The sequence below is a fragment of the Callorhinus ursinus genome, unplaced genomic scaffold (assembly GCF_003265705.2).
Source record: "Callorhinus ursinus isolate GAN/ISIS: 27379988/994484 unplaced genomic scaffold, GSC_fseal_2.0 scaffold4, whole genome shotgun sequence".
Lineage (NCBI taxonomy): Eukaryota > Metazoa > Chordata > Mammalia > Carnivora > Otariidae > Callorhinus > Callorhinus ursinus.
This window is the reverse complement of record NW_027397066.1, coordinates 61,186,232-61,201,050: the sequence shown is the minus strand read 5'-3', so window position 1 is coordinate 61,201,050 and position 14,819 is coordinate 61,186,232. Positions and strand designations below refer to the sequence as shown.

Here is a 14,819-nt window from a genome sequence, read left to right as displayed (position 1 = left end):
TGGAGAACAGGGCTTAGGCAGCATGACTCCCTGCCGCCTGGAGGGGCAAGTGTCCCCACTCACCAGTGCGAGCGTCTGGGCTCCCTGGCAGACGTGTCCCTAGGGGAAACTGGGCCGTCTGGCCTTCAGAGCGGAGGCCAACACATGCTGGGGCCTCAGCCCTACTCCCTTCACTCTGAAGGAGATCACCCCGCAACCACCTGACCTCATTATGGTCAGGCTTCTCATTTAGTTTTCCTGTCAGATAACGTACGCTGAGTCTTGGACCACTTAGAGACATCTTTTTCCAAAATGAGTTAGTACATTGACATTATGGTATATATCCTTCAATTTCTTGTGGGTTTGGATAATGTAAGTTAACATTCCTCAATTTCATGAGCTCCTGGGCACTGTCCTGACCAGTTCTGTACCAGTAAGGCTGCTGACCAGCCTGTTAATGATAGTAAATTCACCAAGAGAATAAAGGGGGTGGGGTGTGGTGGCGAGGAGGGCTTCCTGATAACCAAGCAATCAGCATTTTTGGCGATATGGCAATACTCCTGCGTATTGCCACATACCCCTCTAACCCGATCCAGAATAATAATGATCAAATATTGCACACCTACTATGTACTTATGCTTTATTCATTATATCCACATAATGCCCTTTTGTGGCAAGGATTATTATTTCTATTTTATAAATGAAAAAATTGGGCTTAGAGAGGTCCAAGGTCACATAACTTGCAAATGACAAGGTCAGATTTCAATCCCGGGACCGTCTCCTCTCCTGCTAGAAGTAATTCAGATCTCACATCACCATCAATTAGAAAGCAGAACAGGAGGCCAGCGTGACTACTTTTCATAGCCAGAAACAGAGCAGCCTCTCCAGAAGCTAATCTATCACTACAGTCCCATCAAAACAAATTGAGAGTATGGATTCCACTCTCACGCCCCAACAGATAAATGCCAGTGTTCTGAAGTTGGGCTTTTGGTGCCAATGCGAAAGCGAGTTTGAAAACTTCAACACTCTTCTGGACACATGGGATAGGCCTCATGTTTCTGTGACTTCCTACACATCTGCTTGAGAAATCAGCCACCGTGTTTGGGATGACTGTTTGCTTTATTCAAATCGTGGCCCATAAGGAATGGGCCTATGCCCAGAGTTGGCCAATAATATAAAGAGCAGCAGCATCTATTGTTAGCAGGTGGTGACCATGAGTATGTAGAGTATTTCATTTCATCTTTCCAATCACCCTGTAAAGTAGACATTTAAAGACGAGGAAAATAAATCTTCAATGAGGTTAAGTAAGTTGCCCAAGGTCACACAGCTAGACAACCCTGGAATGAGATCAGCCCTGGCCCTGGGCCCAGTCGAACTCTATGTTTTGAGCCACTCTCCGCCCTTGACCACCAGAGAAGCAATGTCCTGTTAGATGGCCCTGAAGAGAAGCCAGATACAGCCCAGCACTGAGGAGAGGCACTAGGGCCTGGGGACGTGGTGAGACTGTACCCAGGGCTGTGTTTTTGTGGTTGGGAAGAACAGCTGGTTCCTTCAGCAAGGGCTTACTCAGTAAAGTTCGAGGAATGCATGAATGTAGGAGTGACTGGTCCCATAAGAGAGTATCTTATGAGTGATGAAAAGATCGGCTAACTTTTCACATCCTGAAAATAGTGTAGCTTGATGAATGACTCCTAGAGTGCCAGCCAACTTGAACATTCTCAAATATTATAACATTTAGTTGCCATGTAAGGCAGCCAAAACCTGATTAGTGAAGAAATGTCCAAATAAGCAAAATGTGCAGGCCTAGGGCTTAGTAGGTCAAGGTAATGACTCTCAAGTGGCAGGGTGAAGCAGAATCAAGGGTATCTACATTCTCTTCTGGTTCTTCCACTTATCAGCTCTGCCTTCAGTCATTTCGGCAACCTCTTGCCTGTAAGTGGGGAGAGTGATAGCTATCTCACCGGATTCTTGTGAGGTTCAATGAGCTAACATATGGAAAACACCGGAGCAGCACTTGGTTTGGAAAAGTGCTAAAAAAAAAAGCTGTTTTTAACTCCTTTACCCTTTTTATAAATAGTTTCCTCCACCAGGATGTGGGCTTCCCCGGGAGTAGGAACCTTCTTACTTTAAGGCATTATACCCCATCACGGCCCAAACCTTTTCCAAGAAAAGAGCCACCAGAGTCACCACCAGGGAAACAAGACAAAGCAAACAAAAGAAGGAATTTGCTTGTGTTGATGACTGCTGTGGTGTAGGTGAGGCCAGGGGAATGCCACCTCAAGCTCCAAGCCAACTGCTTTCCCTAGTTCCCCAATGAGACAAGGCTTCATAGAGCTCTGACCACATCTGGGATCAGAGTCACTTTTCATTACACCCAGAAATTTAGGAAGTACCGTGAGGCAGAGCCATGCCAAGCCCAACACCTGCTGGGAAAGCCGGCGTTTCAAAAAAAGTGGTGTCTGAAATGTCTTCACTCAACTTCCTCCTCACGTGCCGCAAGACGGAGCAGGAAAAAAACCCGGGTGGGGCGGGGGGGGGGAGGGGAGGAGGCATAAGGATCCACACAGGGAGATATAAAGAACAAGCTCCTGATCCCAGCTCTTCCCAGGAGGTGGGGCAGGGTGGGGGCAGGTGTAGGAGGGAGAGTGGAGGCACCGCACAGCCTACCTGCGCACCACCAGCCTGAGGGTCTTGTAGGATCCTTTCACCAGGGAAACGGCCTCCCTCCTGGAGCTGCTCAGCACAACCTCGTTGATGTGCACCACCTCGTCCCCGGCCCGCAGTTTGGAGCTCACCAAGTCCGCTTTGCCCCCTTCTTCGATCTGCTCAGAGAGAGGAGAGAGCCCTAGGTAAGCTGCTCCAGGCGCCACTGGACTTCTGCAGAGCCCGACAGACCGGTTGTGACCACGCCCCACTGGCAGCCAACCCGAGGGTATGGTGGGGGGAGAAGGCAGGGACTGCCTCTTGTTTTCTACACCCTCTAGCACCCAGAACGCTGCCTGCCCGCAGAGGGTGCTCAGAAACATTAGCTGAAGGGGTGAAGGAACTCAGTTTCCATCCAAAAGACTCTATGCCATTCCACTCACCACCCCCCACCCCTTCACAGCTTCAACTCCCAAAGTCCACTCAAAGCAACTGTTTTATTCCTTTCAGGTTGAGTTCTTCTTGTCTCATTTTTTGGTCTAAAATTATAATTCTTTGGATAAATAGACTGTGGTACATCTAGACAATGGAGTATTATTCAGCACTAAAAAGAAATGAGCTATCAAGCCATAGAAAGACATGGAAGAACCTTAATTGCATATTACTAAGTGAAAGAAGCCAATGTGAAAGGCCACATACTGCATTAAGTCCAACTACATGACATTCCAGAAAGGAAAAACTATGGAAACAGTGGAGAGATCAGTGGCTGCCCAGGGTTAGGGGGAGGGGAGGGATGAATAAGTTTAGGGCAGTGAAACTACTCTGTATGAGAGTAGAAGGCTAGATACATGACATTATACCATAGAATGTGTAACACCAAGAGTGAACCCTCATGTAAACTATGGACTTTGGGAGATAATGATGAGTCAATGTAGTTTCATTGACTGTAACAAATGTTCCACTCCAGTGGGGGATGTTGATAATGGGGGACTCTATCCAAGAGAGGGGGGTCAGGGGGCATATGGGAACTTTCTCTACTCCACTCAATTTTGCTGTGAACCTAAAACTTATGTAAAAAATAAAGTCTATTGAAAAATTATAATTCATTCAGCAAAGTGATTCAATACTTGCTTTATGCTAGAAATTGTTCTAGGTGCTAAGGCTGTAACTGTGGACAAAGCAGAAACCCTTGCTCTTCTGGTGCTTAGGGTAGGAGTGGGGAAGCAAATCCTAAACATAATAACCAAATAACTGATTACAGTACGTTAGAAGTTGATGATGTGTTTTGGAAACCAATAGAACAAAATAATGCTCTGTCCAGTTGTCACATGCCAATGGACGCTTGTGAAACATCAATAATGAAAGGGAATAAAAGGGGAAAAAATCAAACAAAAACCAAACACCACATAAACAAAACCTGACCTATATTTTCTCTTTTTTCAATAATTACTCACTAGAATTGCTCACATTTTCAAAAACCTTCAATAGGGCGCCTGGGTGGCTCAGTTGGTTAAGCGACTGCCTTTGGCTGAGGTCATGATCCTGGAGTCCCGGGATCGAGTCCCACATTGGGCTCCCTGCTCAGCAGGGAGTCTGCTTCTCCCTCTGACCTTTTTCCTTCTTGTACTCTCTCTCATTCTCTCTCTCTCAAATAAATAAATAAAATCTTTTAAAGAAAAAAAAACCTTCAATAGGTCTTAATATATATAAAATGGACCAAATTCCTATAATGAATTTGTAAGTTTGACCCTTGCTAGCTTTTATTTTATTTAATTGGTGGTTCTGAGTTTGAGGAGTAAAACAGAGAACATGAGTAAGGGGAAGTCACTTAACACTGCCTAAGCTTCAGACTCGTCATCTATGGTAATAGATGGGGGATAATTATTCCTCCCCCACAGAGCTGCCATGAAGGTGATTGAGATAAGCCACGTGAACGGGGTAACACAGATTCTGGCCTATGATGAGATTTAAAAAGTGGTAGCTATTGGGTGCCTGGGTGGCTCAGTTGGTTAGGTGTCTGTCTCCTGCTCAGGTCATGATCCCAGGGTCCTGGGATCAAGGCCCGCATGGGGCTCCCTGCTCAATGGGGAGTCTGCTTCTCCCTCTCCCACTCCCCCTGCTTGTTCTCTCTCTCTCTTGCTCTCTCTCTCTGTCAAATAAAAAGTAAATAAAAAGCGATAGCTATTGTTTTCATAAATCATGTATCATGAAGATCTTTCCATTCATAAAATATTCTACTATAACATCTTGGTGTGAATGTAACATGGTGTACTCAGCCATCCCCTATTGATCACTTCCTCCTGCCTTTCTCCCCTTCTCATCGTACTAATCTTCCCTGCCAACCTTCTGTAAGTGCGCTTTTTCCCAAACACACCAGGCACTCTCTAACCACAAGGCCTCTACACCTGCAGCTCAGGGTTTCCTTCTACCTGGATTGCTTCCCACACCTGTAGCACCCTTGAGCCCCTATACAAACCCTAAGATGCCACTGTGGTTAAGAGCTGGTGCTCTAGAACCAGACTGTATGGCTCTGGTCACTAGCTGGGTGACTTTGTGCAACTTATTTCACTTTATTGTACCTCAGTTTCCTCTTCTGTAAGAAAACAGCTTTCCACGGAGATTGTTGTGAGGACTGAGTTCATCGTTTACTGAGTAAGCAAGCAAAGTGCATAAGCCTGGCACACAGCTCATAGTCGGTGAAGGTTACCTCCAATTTCTGCCCATTCTTTGAGGCCACGTTCAAACCCCATCTCCTTTAAGCTTTTCCAGACCTCTCATCAATGCCACCCCATCCCCTTGCCCCTGCAATCTGTCCTTTAAGAAGTAACCCCACTGGGGCGCCTGGGTGGCTCAGTCGTTAAGCGTCTGCCTTTGGCTCAGGTCATGATCCCAGGGTCCTGGGATCGAGCCCCACATTGGGCTCCAGCCCCACATTGGGCTCCCTGCTCAGCGGGAAGCCTGCTTCTCCCTCTCCCACTCCCCCTGCTTGTGTTCCTGCTCTCGCTGTGTCTCTCTCTGTCAAATAAATAAATAAATAAATTAATTAATTAATAAATTAAAAAAAAAGAAGTAACCCCACTTTTCCTCATTTTTAGAGAATCTGATAATAAAATAAACTGTGACGTGGCATCCAAACAGTGTATTATGTTGGTACTACTTTCGTGTGCTGCTGGGGGTTATCATACCCTGTCTTCCGGTGGATCTGTGTCTATCTGTGCCTGTTCCCTGCCCACAGTCCAGCCTCACCCCCAGCCTGGGCTCTGAACTCTTTGAAGATAGGAGCCATGACTCCATCTTTACTTGTGTTGTCTTTACTTCCCCAGAGCTTTGCACATAGGACTCCCCGGAAATATTGGTTCATTCAACAAGTATTTGCTGAGCATCTCCTGAGTGCCAGGCATGGAGCTAGAGGCTGTGGGTTCAATGAAGGGCGCTATGGACACGGTCCTGCTCAAGTTACAGTTTGTGGAACTGAGTCCTCTCTGTGCTATTTGCCAACATTTTCAACAACATGAGGATGAAACAAGGCCTAGGAAATGATTGATTTCTTATATAAAAAAGGAAGTCAAGAAAGCTCATTTGTCTATTTTATGCTATATCCGTCTCGTGACTGATTTATGTGAAAGAAAACATTATGAAGAACGTCCTAGAGTTTCACTGTTGTTCACTGTGCTCACAAACTACTCTATAACCCTTTGTATTTGCAGTTTCTCATAATCTCTTCACTTTGCACAGAACTTTGAGACTTAAAATGTTTACATTTAAAAAGTCAATTAGTATAATTATTTATAAAATTGAAAAAAAAGTGGGGGCTGGGATGACTTTTTGAAATGGTATTTGTTTGTCAAACATTAGTTGGGCACTTACTATATTTTAATTCTCTTATATTTTGATTCTCAAATTTCTCCATAGTCTTTCTTCCTGGTTCCTGCTGTCTTGGGACTTTATCACCAGAGATGACTTTTGGGTCTTTTCTCAAAGACCAATCTTTTACATAAGCCCCTATCTTGTATTTTCCATTTCCCTTTTTCTCTTCCTCCTTCCCCCCTTCCCAAATACTCATCCTTCATCACAAAACTTCTCATCAACCCAGACAAAATTGCCCCTTCTCTCTCCTTCAATGATTTCTACCTGTCTTAAAACAACCTGCGATCACTACCTTTGCTAGGGGGATTTCTGATGATGACCTGTGCCTTCTTCTAGGTTTTAAACTCCTTGAGATCAGAAACTTGGTGAACATACTCATTCCTTCACTTACTCACAAATACTTTTTGGGCATCTTCTGTGTGTCAGGCACTGTTCTAGGACTGGATAAATGTCAGTGAAGGAAACCAACTGTATTCTCTCTTTTATTGAGTTTACATTCTAGTATATTCTTAATTTATTTCGTACCTTTGTATTCAACAGCATACACATGCACTGAAGTAGGTCAGGCCAGCCTATGATGATGAAAACAAGGCTGGATTCCTTGTGTTCTTAGGGTGCTGAAATTCATCCATATAAATAACTCTCTTTGGGAGGTCAGGCAATTTCTGAGGAATCAAAGGAGCCCAGGGAAGTTTGCTCTGTGCTAGGATACATCCAGAGGCTCTACTCCAAAAGGCAGAGAACCAAAAGGCCCAAGTGAGGCCTTGAATTGAGCCAGCAGGGCACGAAGTGTAGACGCCTGCGAACTTTTGTAGCTAACCAGATTAAGGGCCCACTATATCGGTTTGTGGACACGCAGGACCCCCACATCCCCCTCTTCCTCCTTTGCTGTTCCTGGCTCTCTCGCCAACTTTCTATTTGGTAGCATTACTGTCTGTGGATATTCTGTTTGTTGACCAGTCAGGTGATAAAACCTGGTTGCCAAGAAAGTTGAAACTGTTGGCTAAGACAAGGCTGTGAATTACCTTAATCTATATAGTTGTCTCCACTTACTATCACGGACGATAAGTTGAGATCTTGAGGTACTTTGGCTGATGCGCTGGCAATAACATAATTGATTTCAATGTTCCAAGGCTAACTAAATGCAAAAATCTTAAGTTTATGTCAATTATTCACACAGTTTATCTAAAATCACTATTATGACTTTGGAAAAATATTTACAAAAGGTTTAACAATAATTTCCCTGAACTATTCATCAAAGAGGATTATACTTCTTCTAACTCCAAGCCTTGCTGATACTGTCTGTCAGCAAGACTGAGTGAAAAATGAAGCTTATTATTTTAAACCTTTGGACCAATACTTGAGCGGCTAAAGAGGTCACTGGCATTATTTGTCCAATTTCACCTGCAGAGAATTTACTTATTCCAAGAATGTGATTGTCAACAGGGTAAATGACTTCAGATAATACACCGTGTACAGCCGGTGGGAAATCCCTAAGCTAACAAGCTAGGGAGAAGGTGAGGAGACCTGCTGGAAAATTAGCATACCTTTTTCCTTCTCAATTCCTACATGTATCCACACCTATAGGATTACACTGATTTTTCTTTGAGGACCCTGTGAGGGGTTGGCTTTTGAATTATTTATAATCTTTTACGTTGCTGTAAATTTAGCACCTAACCGAATGCCTGCACCTAATAGGCGATTGATAAACATTTGTTGAACACATGTGAGGAAGCTGACTTTTAAAGAGAGAAATTCAGTGCTAGATGGTGCATGCTATGATGGAAATACATTCAAACATAGGGATAAGGCACGGACTCGGGAATGGCATGTGCCGGGATGGGCAGCAGGATGGGCAGCAGGATGTGGTGTGTGGAGGGGCAGGAGGGCAGGCCCGTCTCCCTCCCTCCCTCCCTTAACCCCTCTAGCCCAGTCCAACACTTTCATTGGTGGCTTGGTCCTATGTTCTGCTTCTCTGGGGCTTGTGCCCTCCATACTCAAATGCCATGTCTCTCTGCTTCCCCAGCCCTATTTGCTATCTTAGGTCTTCGGCTTCAGCTTTACCATAATTATAAGCATGCCTTAGGCAGTAACCTAGTGACCCAGTTACAATTTCAATCAGATCAGGTCACACCTCTTAGCATGACTCTACTTAACACGCTCAGAGTAGATACCAAAGTCCTCCCCATCTGTGCAACAAGGACTCGCTGGATTTGGCTCCCTTACCTCTCGACTTCCCACTGCTCTCCTCTTTGCTTACTTAACACCAGCACCCACCCTCCTCGCCTCCGGTCCTGGTGACATGTGGAGTTTGTTAGACACACTCCCATCTCAGTCCCTGTCCCTGCTGGGCCCCCAGGTAATCATTTGTCTTTCTCCCTCACTCACCCTAAGCCTCTACACAAATTCAGCTTCTGGGGGCGGCTCTTCCTGACCACCCCTCTAAAATCTCAACCTCCCCTAATATTGCTTATCTTCCTTCCTATCTTATTTTTTTCTTTAGCACTTAAATCACGATCTAACTCACTATATGTTTTACTTGTGTATCTTGTTTATTATCCATCTCCCCGCTAGAACATCAGCTTCATGGGGGCAGGGATTTGGGTCTGCCTTGTTCACTGCTACATCCCCAGTGTACAGAACAGCATGGGGCGCATAGAGGGGCTCAATATTTATTGTATGAGTGAACAAACCCTTGTCATCATTGTGACCGGTGGTTGAGTGCCTTCTGTGTTCCGATAACTTGACTGCATCGTCTTAAAGGTCACGACTCAGTAAAAACATTATAATCTTTTTATATAAATGCGAACACAAAGGCTCAGAGGAGTCAAATGACTTACTTGCTCAAGGTTGCAAAGTCAGTAAAACAACAGAGCTGGGACAGGAATTCAGGTTTCTGACTTCAGAGCCCTCACTCTCCCGCCCACTGCCCCTGAGAATCCCCCAGATCTTTGTCCCTAACCTAACACTTCACTTGTCTGCTAAATCCTTCAAGTGCCCAAGAAATCCGACACCCAGGACTTCTGTGTTCTGACCCTTCTCTGTCAGAGATGCTAAGAACTCTGAAGCTATTATATGAGCTCTGCCCAACAGAGTTCACAGCTTACCCAGGAGAAAAAGCCGGCACGTACGGCTGCAGGGGAGGGAGATGGTCTTGCCACGTGAGTCTGAACACGTTAGGACTTCCATGTGCATGCAGTTCTGTCTGCAGTTGGAAGTAAAATTGAGCTCATCTTGTACAAGTCTCCCACGACTGAAGTTCACCTGCATTCTAATGTCTTGAATGATTTTTTTTTCCTTTCCTGACCACTTTCACTCCTGGATGACGACAAGGTAGAAGTATGGGAGGAAGGAGTGATTGAATAATTCACAGCCGATGCAATGTGACGTACAATCTGTTTGCTGTTTTGGGCAGTTGGTGTTTTGAGGAGAAATAGGTTCTCCCTACGTATAAAAACTGTATTAAAGCAATAAGCAAAATACAGAAAGATAAAAAGATAAGTAGATAAAAAATATATTAAGAATCTCTAGAGAAAAGCTTATGAGTGTTGCTTTTTATCCACTGGGGATTATCCTTACTCACAGCCCGGTGGGCATTCTTCATTTTAAACTATATCAAGTGGGAATAATAAAATAAAGTCAAAGCAATAAAATTTCCACCCAGGAACTGAATCTGGCTCTTAGGTCCTAGGAAATTAATAAGCATTCCTTGGAACCCAGGACCGGACTTTAACTGCTAGACTCTAAATAAAACAGAGAAATATTCCTATGAGTTGTACTGAATGACATGAGGGTACAGATGTGAGCCCTCCATTCTCCCCACCTGCTTCTCATCTGATCCCAAAGCATTAGGTTTATACTGTTGGAAATTTCTTTTTTGACTCACAAAATGGTGTATATTGTAGTGGAAGAAAGAAGCTTAGGTTAGGAGTCAGGAATCCTGTGTTCGGATCCCGACTCTGGCCCTTTTTAACTGTAGGGCCCTAGATGAGTCTCTCATCTATAAAATATGTGTAATATTGTTTGCTGTGCATTTACAATAACACAGTGCTTAGAAATGGAAATGCGGGGATGCCTGGGTGGCTCAGTGGGTTGGTTAAGAGTCTACCTTCGGCTCAGGTCATGATCCCGGTGTCGTGGTATCAAGTCCCACAACAGCCTCCTTGCTCAGCAGGGAGCCTGCTTCTCCCTCTGCCTGCCGCTCTCTCTCTCTTTGAAAAATGAAGTTTTTTAAAAACTCAAGCAAGGAGCCCAATGTGGGACTTGGAGGATTTGATCAGAATCTAGTATGATGACTCCATTTGGGATGAAATTTTAGGATCATAAGGAAAAATGTGTAATTTGGAATGATCTTTATTAATATTTGAGTTGTGCCTTTTTTAATATTATTTTATTATGTTATGTTAGTCACCATACAATACATCATTAGTTTTTGATGTTGTGAAAAAACAAATAAATAAATAAATGGAAATGTGTGTTTCTCACACTTAAAATGATCAACAGGGAAAATTCCATGGTTTTATTTTAAAGTGGGATACTTATACAACACTTACAATTAAAGTTATATAATCACTTTCTTTTGTTATTTTCGAAATAGGAAGTATATTATTTCCCTTTCAAGGTTCATAACCTGGATGGAAGGTCTAAGAGAGGCGGAGGCAGGGCAGTGTGGTCTATAAAGACTGAGCGCTCTACAGTCAGACCAACGTGGTACGAATCTCACTTCCAGTACTGGGTGATCTTGGGCAAGATATGCAGCATCTCTGAGCATCCATTTCTTCAGCCTAAATATGAGAGCAGGAAAACTCACCACACAGAGTTAGTGTGAGGATTCCATGAACTAACACATGGAAGCCTCCTTACATGTAGCAAGGGCTCCATAAAAGTGTGTTTCCTGAATTGCAGGGTTTTGTAGTTTTATTTAATAAGTTTAATGCTTTTCTCATTGTTCCCACCACAAAAATCATGTGTGAGCAACTACAGAGATCAAGGGAAAGAAATTTCCCGGGAGGAAGAGAGAGGTTATTTTCTTAAAGTCAAAGAATAGGAGTTAACTTGATTTATAAGTGAAATAGAAGACTGTCCCTCTTTGGAGGGAAGTTTCCAGTGCAGGAAGTTACCCAGTGACACGCTAGGGGCCATCCAAATGAGCTGCAGCCCCAGAAAGCCAAGTCGTGTCCATAATTCTTGATTTACTGCTCACTGGGTAGAAGAAACTGATCTCAAAGGTAGGATAAAAGTCAGGCTTCAGTGAAGGTACTTTAGCCACTCAACTTTCGTCACTGCCTCAAGAAAGATTCACAGACTTGATCTCCCCCAACATGGCCGATTCCCAAAAGAACAAGTTTGGAAGTAGTTGAAAAGTTGAGTTGTCAGTGTTTATTTCTGTTTGTTTATATATATCCTGCCTCATCTTACAAAAGATTTGAGGAAACTCCTTGTAAATACAAAAGAATGAGGAAAATAGTTGAAGGAATCTAAGCAAAAAGGAAAAAAAAAATAAAATAAAAGCCAAGAATAAAATTAACTGCAAGAAATGCCTTCCACACATGGGGATTGTCTGGGTATTCATCATTCAGGTCTCCACAGTTACCCCAAGGTTTCAGAGGATATTTTAAGTCCTTCACAAATACCCAAATTCTAGAAGGAGGTAAAGTTTTCATAATTCAAAACTTTTCACTAGTGAAGAGACCAACTATAAAATAAGGTCCAACTCAAGTAGTTTAGCATTAGCCCCTGTCTCCTGCCATTGTATCAAAGCCTTCGTCAGTCTGGTTGAATGTGAGGTTGCAAACGACCAATACAACAGGCAAATAAAATGCAGATCAACTGCATAGTTAACTAGAATATTTTTCAAAAGAGGCAGGATATAAAATAAAATGTAAATATAGTTAACTATCTTTCTAAAGAAGCAGAGTATTAAGGTTAAGACATTGTACAATCTTAAAATTTTGTGAGAAAATTAGTACCAAGTCAGTCAACATAATTAATTCTTCATTCTGAGGATTAGCATATGGTTGCAACTGTAACTTAAAGTAAGGTTGAATAAACTTATTTTCATAGTCATTTGTTTTATTTTAAAACTACATATAATCTAATGCGATTGTTTACAGATAAAAAGAGCCACCTGGAGTATAGTATAGTGTAATTTTGGCTCTCAGCTTCTTGGTAACAAAAACAAAAAGGAAACATGCTTAGTTAGAAAAGTCATAGGGTAATCACATAAAAACAGGAAATCATTGTGGAGCACTGGGGATGATAGTATTGAAATCCACCACTGGAGAAGACTGAGGACAAATACTGGCTAGTAAGAGGTCTAAAAAGGTAGCGACCGGTCTTTCTAAATTACGTTGTGTTTGGCTTAGCAGTGTCACAAGCTAAATGCCTAAGGAACACACTGAAGGTCATTAATGCTGTTGGACAAGTTTTCCTGGATCTGCACCTTGGCTGCAGTTGAAGACGCTTCTCTTTCTCTGGGTCCTACGCTGGAAACTTTGCAGCCAAGTGGAGCCATATAACTATTTCTGGTCAATGTGTTTTGAGCAGAAGAAACATGTGTCACGTGCAGGCAGAGAGTAGAGACCCTCCAGAGTTTCCTTTCCCTTTGGCATAGTGACTGACAATGTTTGAGACAATGACTACTCTGCCAGCAAGGGTCCCTGAGTAATTCGGATGAGCCATGAGTTCGTAGAATGAGCAAGAAATTAAACTCTGGGTTAAGCCACGGAGATCTGGGTGTTCTTTGTTCCTGCAGCATGATCTAGTCTCTTCTGACTGAAACAAATATCATCTTGCCAGTGATAGAAATTTAAAATAAAACAAGTTGTGCAAAGACAAATTGAGTATGATGCTCAGATCCCTAAATAAAGATCCCAGCCAGCAACAGTGACATTCTGGATAACTTGGGTGAGATGGCTCCAGGAATAAGCCTGGATCTCTGATGCATAATCTAGCCTATTTTTTTCCCTTTATCTTGTGGCACATCTTGCCCAAATACATGCATACCCAAGAGTCCCTACTTTTTGTGTATAGAGTGAATAATTTTAATGTATATTAAATACATTAATATTCCTCTTGAACTGGGATAAACTGAAAGATTATTATCAACAAGTAGATGGACAACTTGGTGGAAAATTTACTAATTAAAAAAGGGAACAACAGAAGCAGAGATAAAAGAAAGAGGGCCTGTTTTGGAGAAATGACAGCTAATCGAATAAGAATGGCTGCAAAGAATGGATGCTAGAAAAAGTAGGCAACCCTGAAAGCATAAGAGTGGGGAACCACGTGCTCGAAGAAGAGCGTGTGTGGTGATTCCAAGAGACGGGGCCCCGAGCAGAGAAATTCTGAGGCCTGAATGCAGGGATAGACCTCAGGTCAGGGATGGAAAAAGTAAAATGAGAATTCACTCACTCTGGAATTGAGCGGTGAACCTGGGTCTAGAACCCTACACAGGAGGGTCTCCCATATAGCAAGGGAGCTAAGGGCAATGCATTCTGGCTAGGCCCAGGGGAGCCATTATCATGGGGATTAAGGCTAGAAAAGGAAGCCAAACCTGGAAAAGATAGAGTTCTAGGCTTTTAAAGGGTTTTAGTATCTATACTTGCTTGGGTTCATCCAAGTAAAGAGATCCTGGGTCAATATTCAGTGAGGTGTCTTCAAGTACCTCAGTGAGGTCCTTTTTGCATTATATGCGGCTGCCTGTCGGGGAACCAAAGAGGGTGGGCTGAGGCATTGCAGCAACTTCTTGGCGGCTCTTCCTCACAGTTGTCTAGTCCCTGCCCTGCCACTGGATGCACTGTTGTTCCTCCACAGGCCACCAGGGAGGCCTAACTGTAGCAAGTGTGACTATAGCACTTCCCGATGTAAAACCCTACCATGGCTCCACATTTTCATAGGATGATCCAAATTCCTGAGCTCAGCATCTAAGCTCTTCACTTTCTGGTCCCTGCCTGCCTCTTTTGCCTACTCTCTTCCCTTTGGCCATAGTGAGTCTGTGTACAGCTTTTGCGTAAGCCATATTCTAGATGCCTCCAGAACTTTCCACATGTAGCTGTCTCCTCCCCAGCCCTCAGCCCCCCACATCCCTCCAAGTCATCTTTCAAGACGTAGTTCAGTGATCACCTTCCCCAGGGAGCCATGCCTGAACCGCTCCCTGAGACTGGTCTCATGCCTTCCCTGTGCTTTCCCCATGTACTCTATCTCAGTGCTACCCCACTGAAAGGTAATGGTCTGTTTACTTGACTGCGTCCCCCACTAGACGGTTACCTCCGTGAAGGACTGAACATGACTTCCTTGTTTTGGTATCCTCTCCATCTAATGCAGTGCCTACT

General features: G+C 43.5%; 1 protein-coding gene across 1 annotated transcript in view; it reads right to left on the bottom strand.

Moving 5' to 3' along the window:
* SHROOM3 (shroom family member 3) overlaps window positions 1-3,105 on the bottom strand; it is a 192,516-nt gene extending 189,411 nt beyond the window's left edge. The window contains 1 exon segment of the mRNA XM_025887670.2: window positions 2,647-3,105. Within this exon segment, the coding sequence (XP_025743455.2) occupies window positions 2,647-3,005 (359 nt within the window). The 5' untranslated portion in view covers window positions 3,006-3,105.
* Window positions 3,106-14,819: the final 11,714 nt, after the last annotated feature.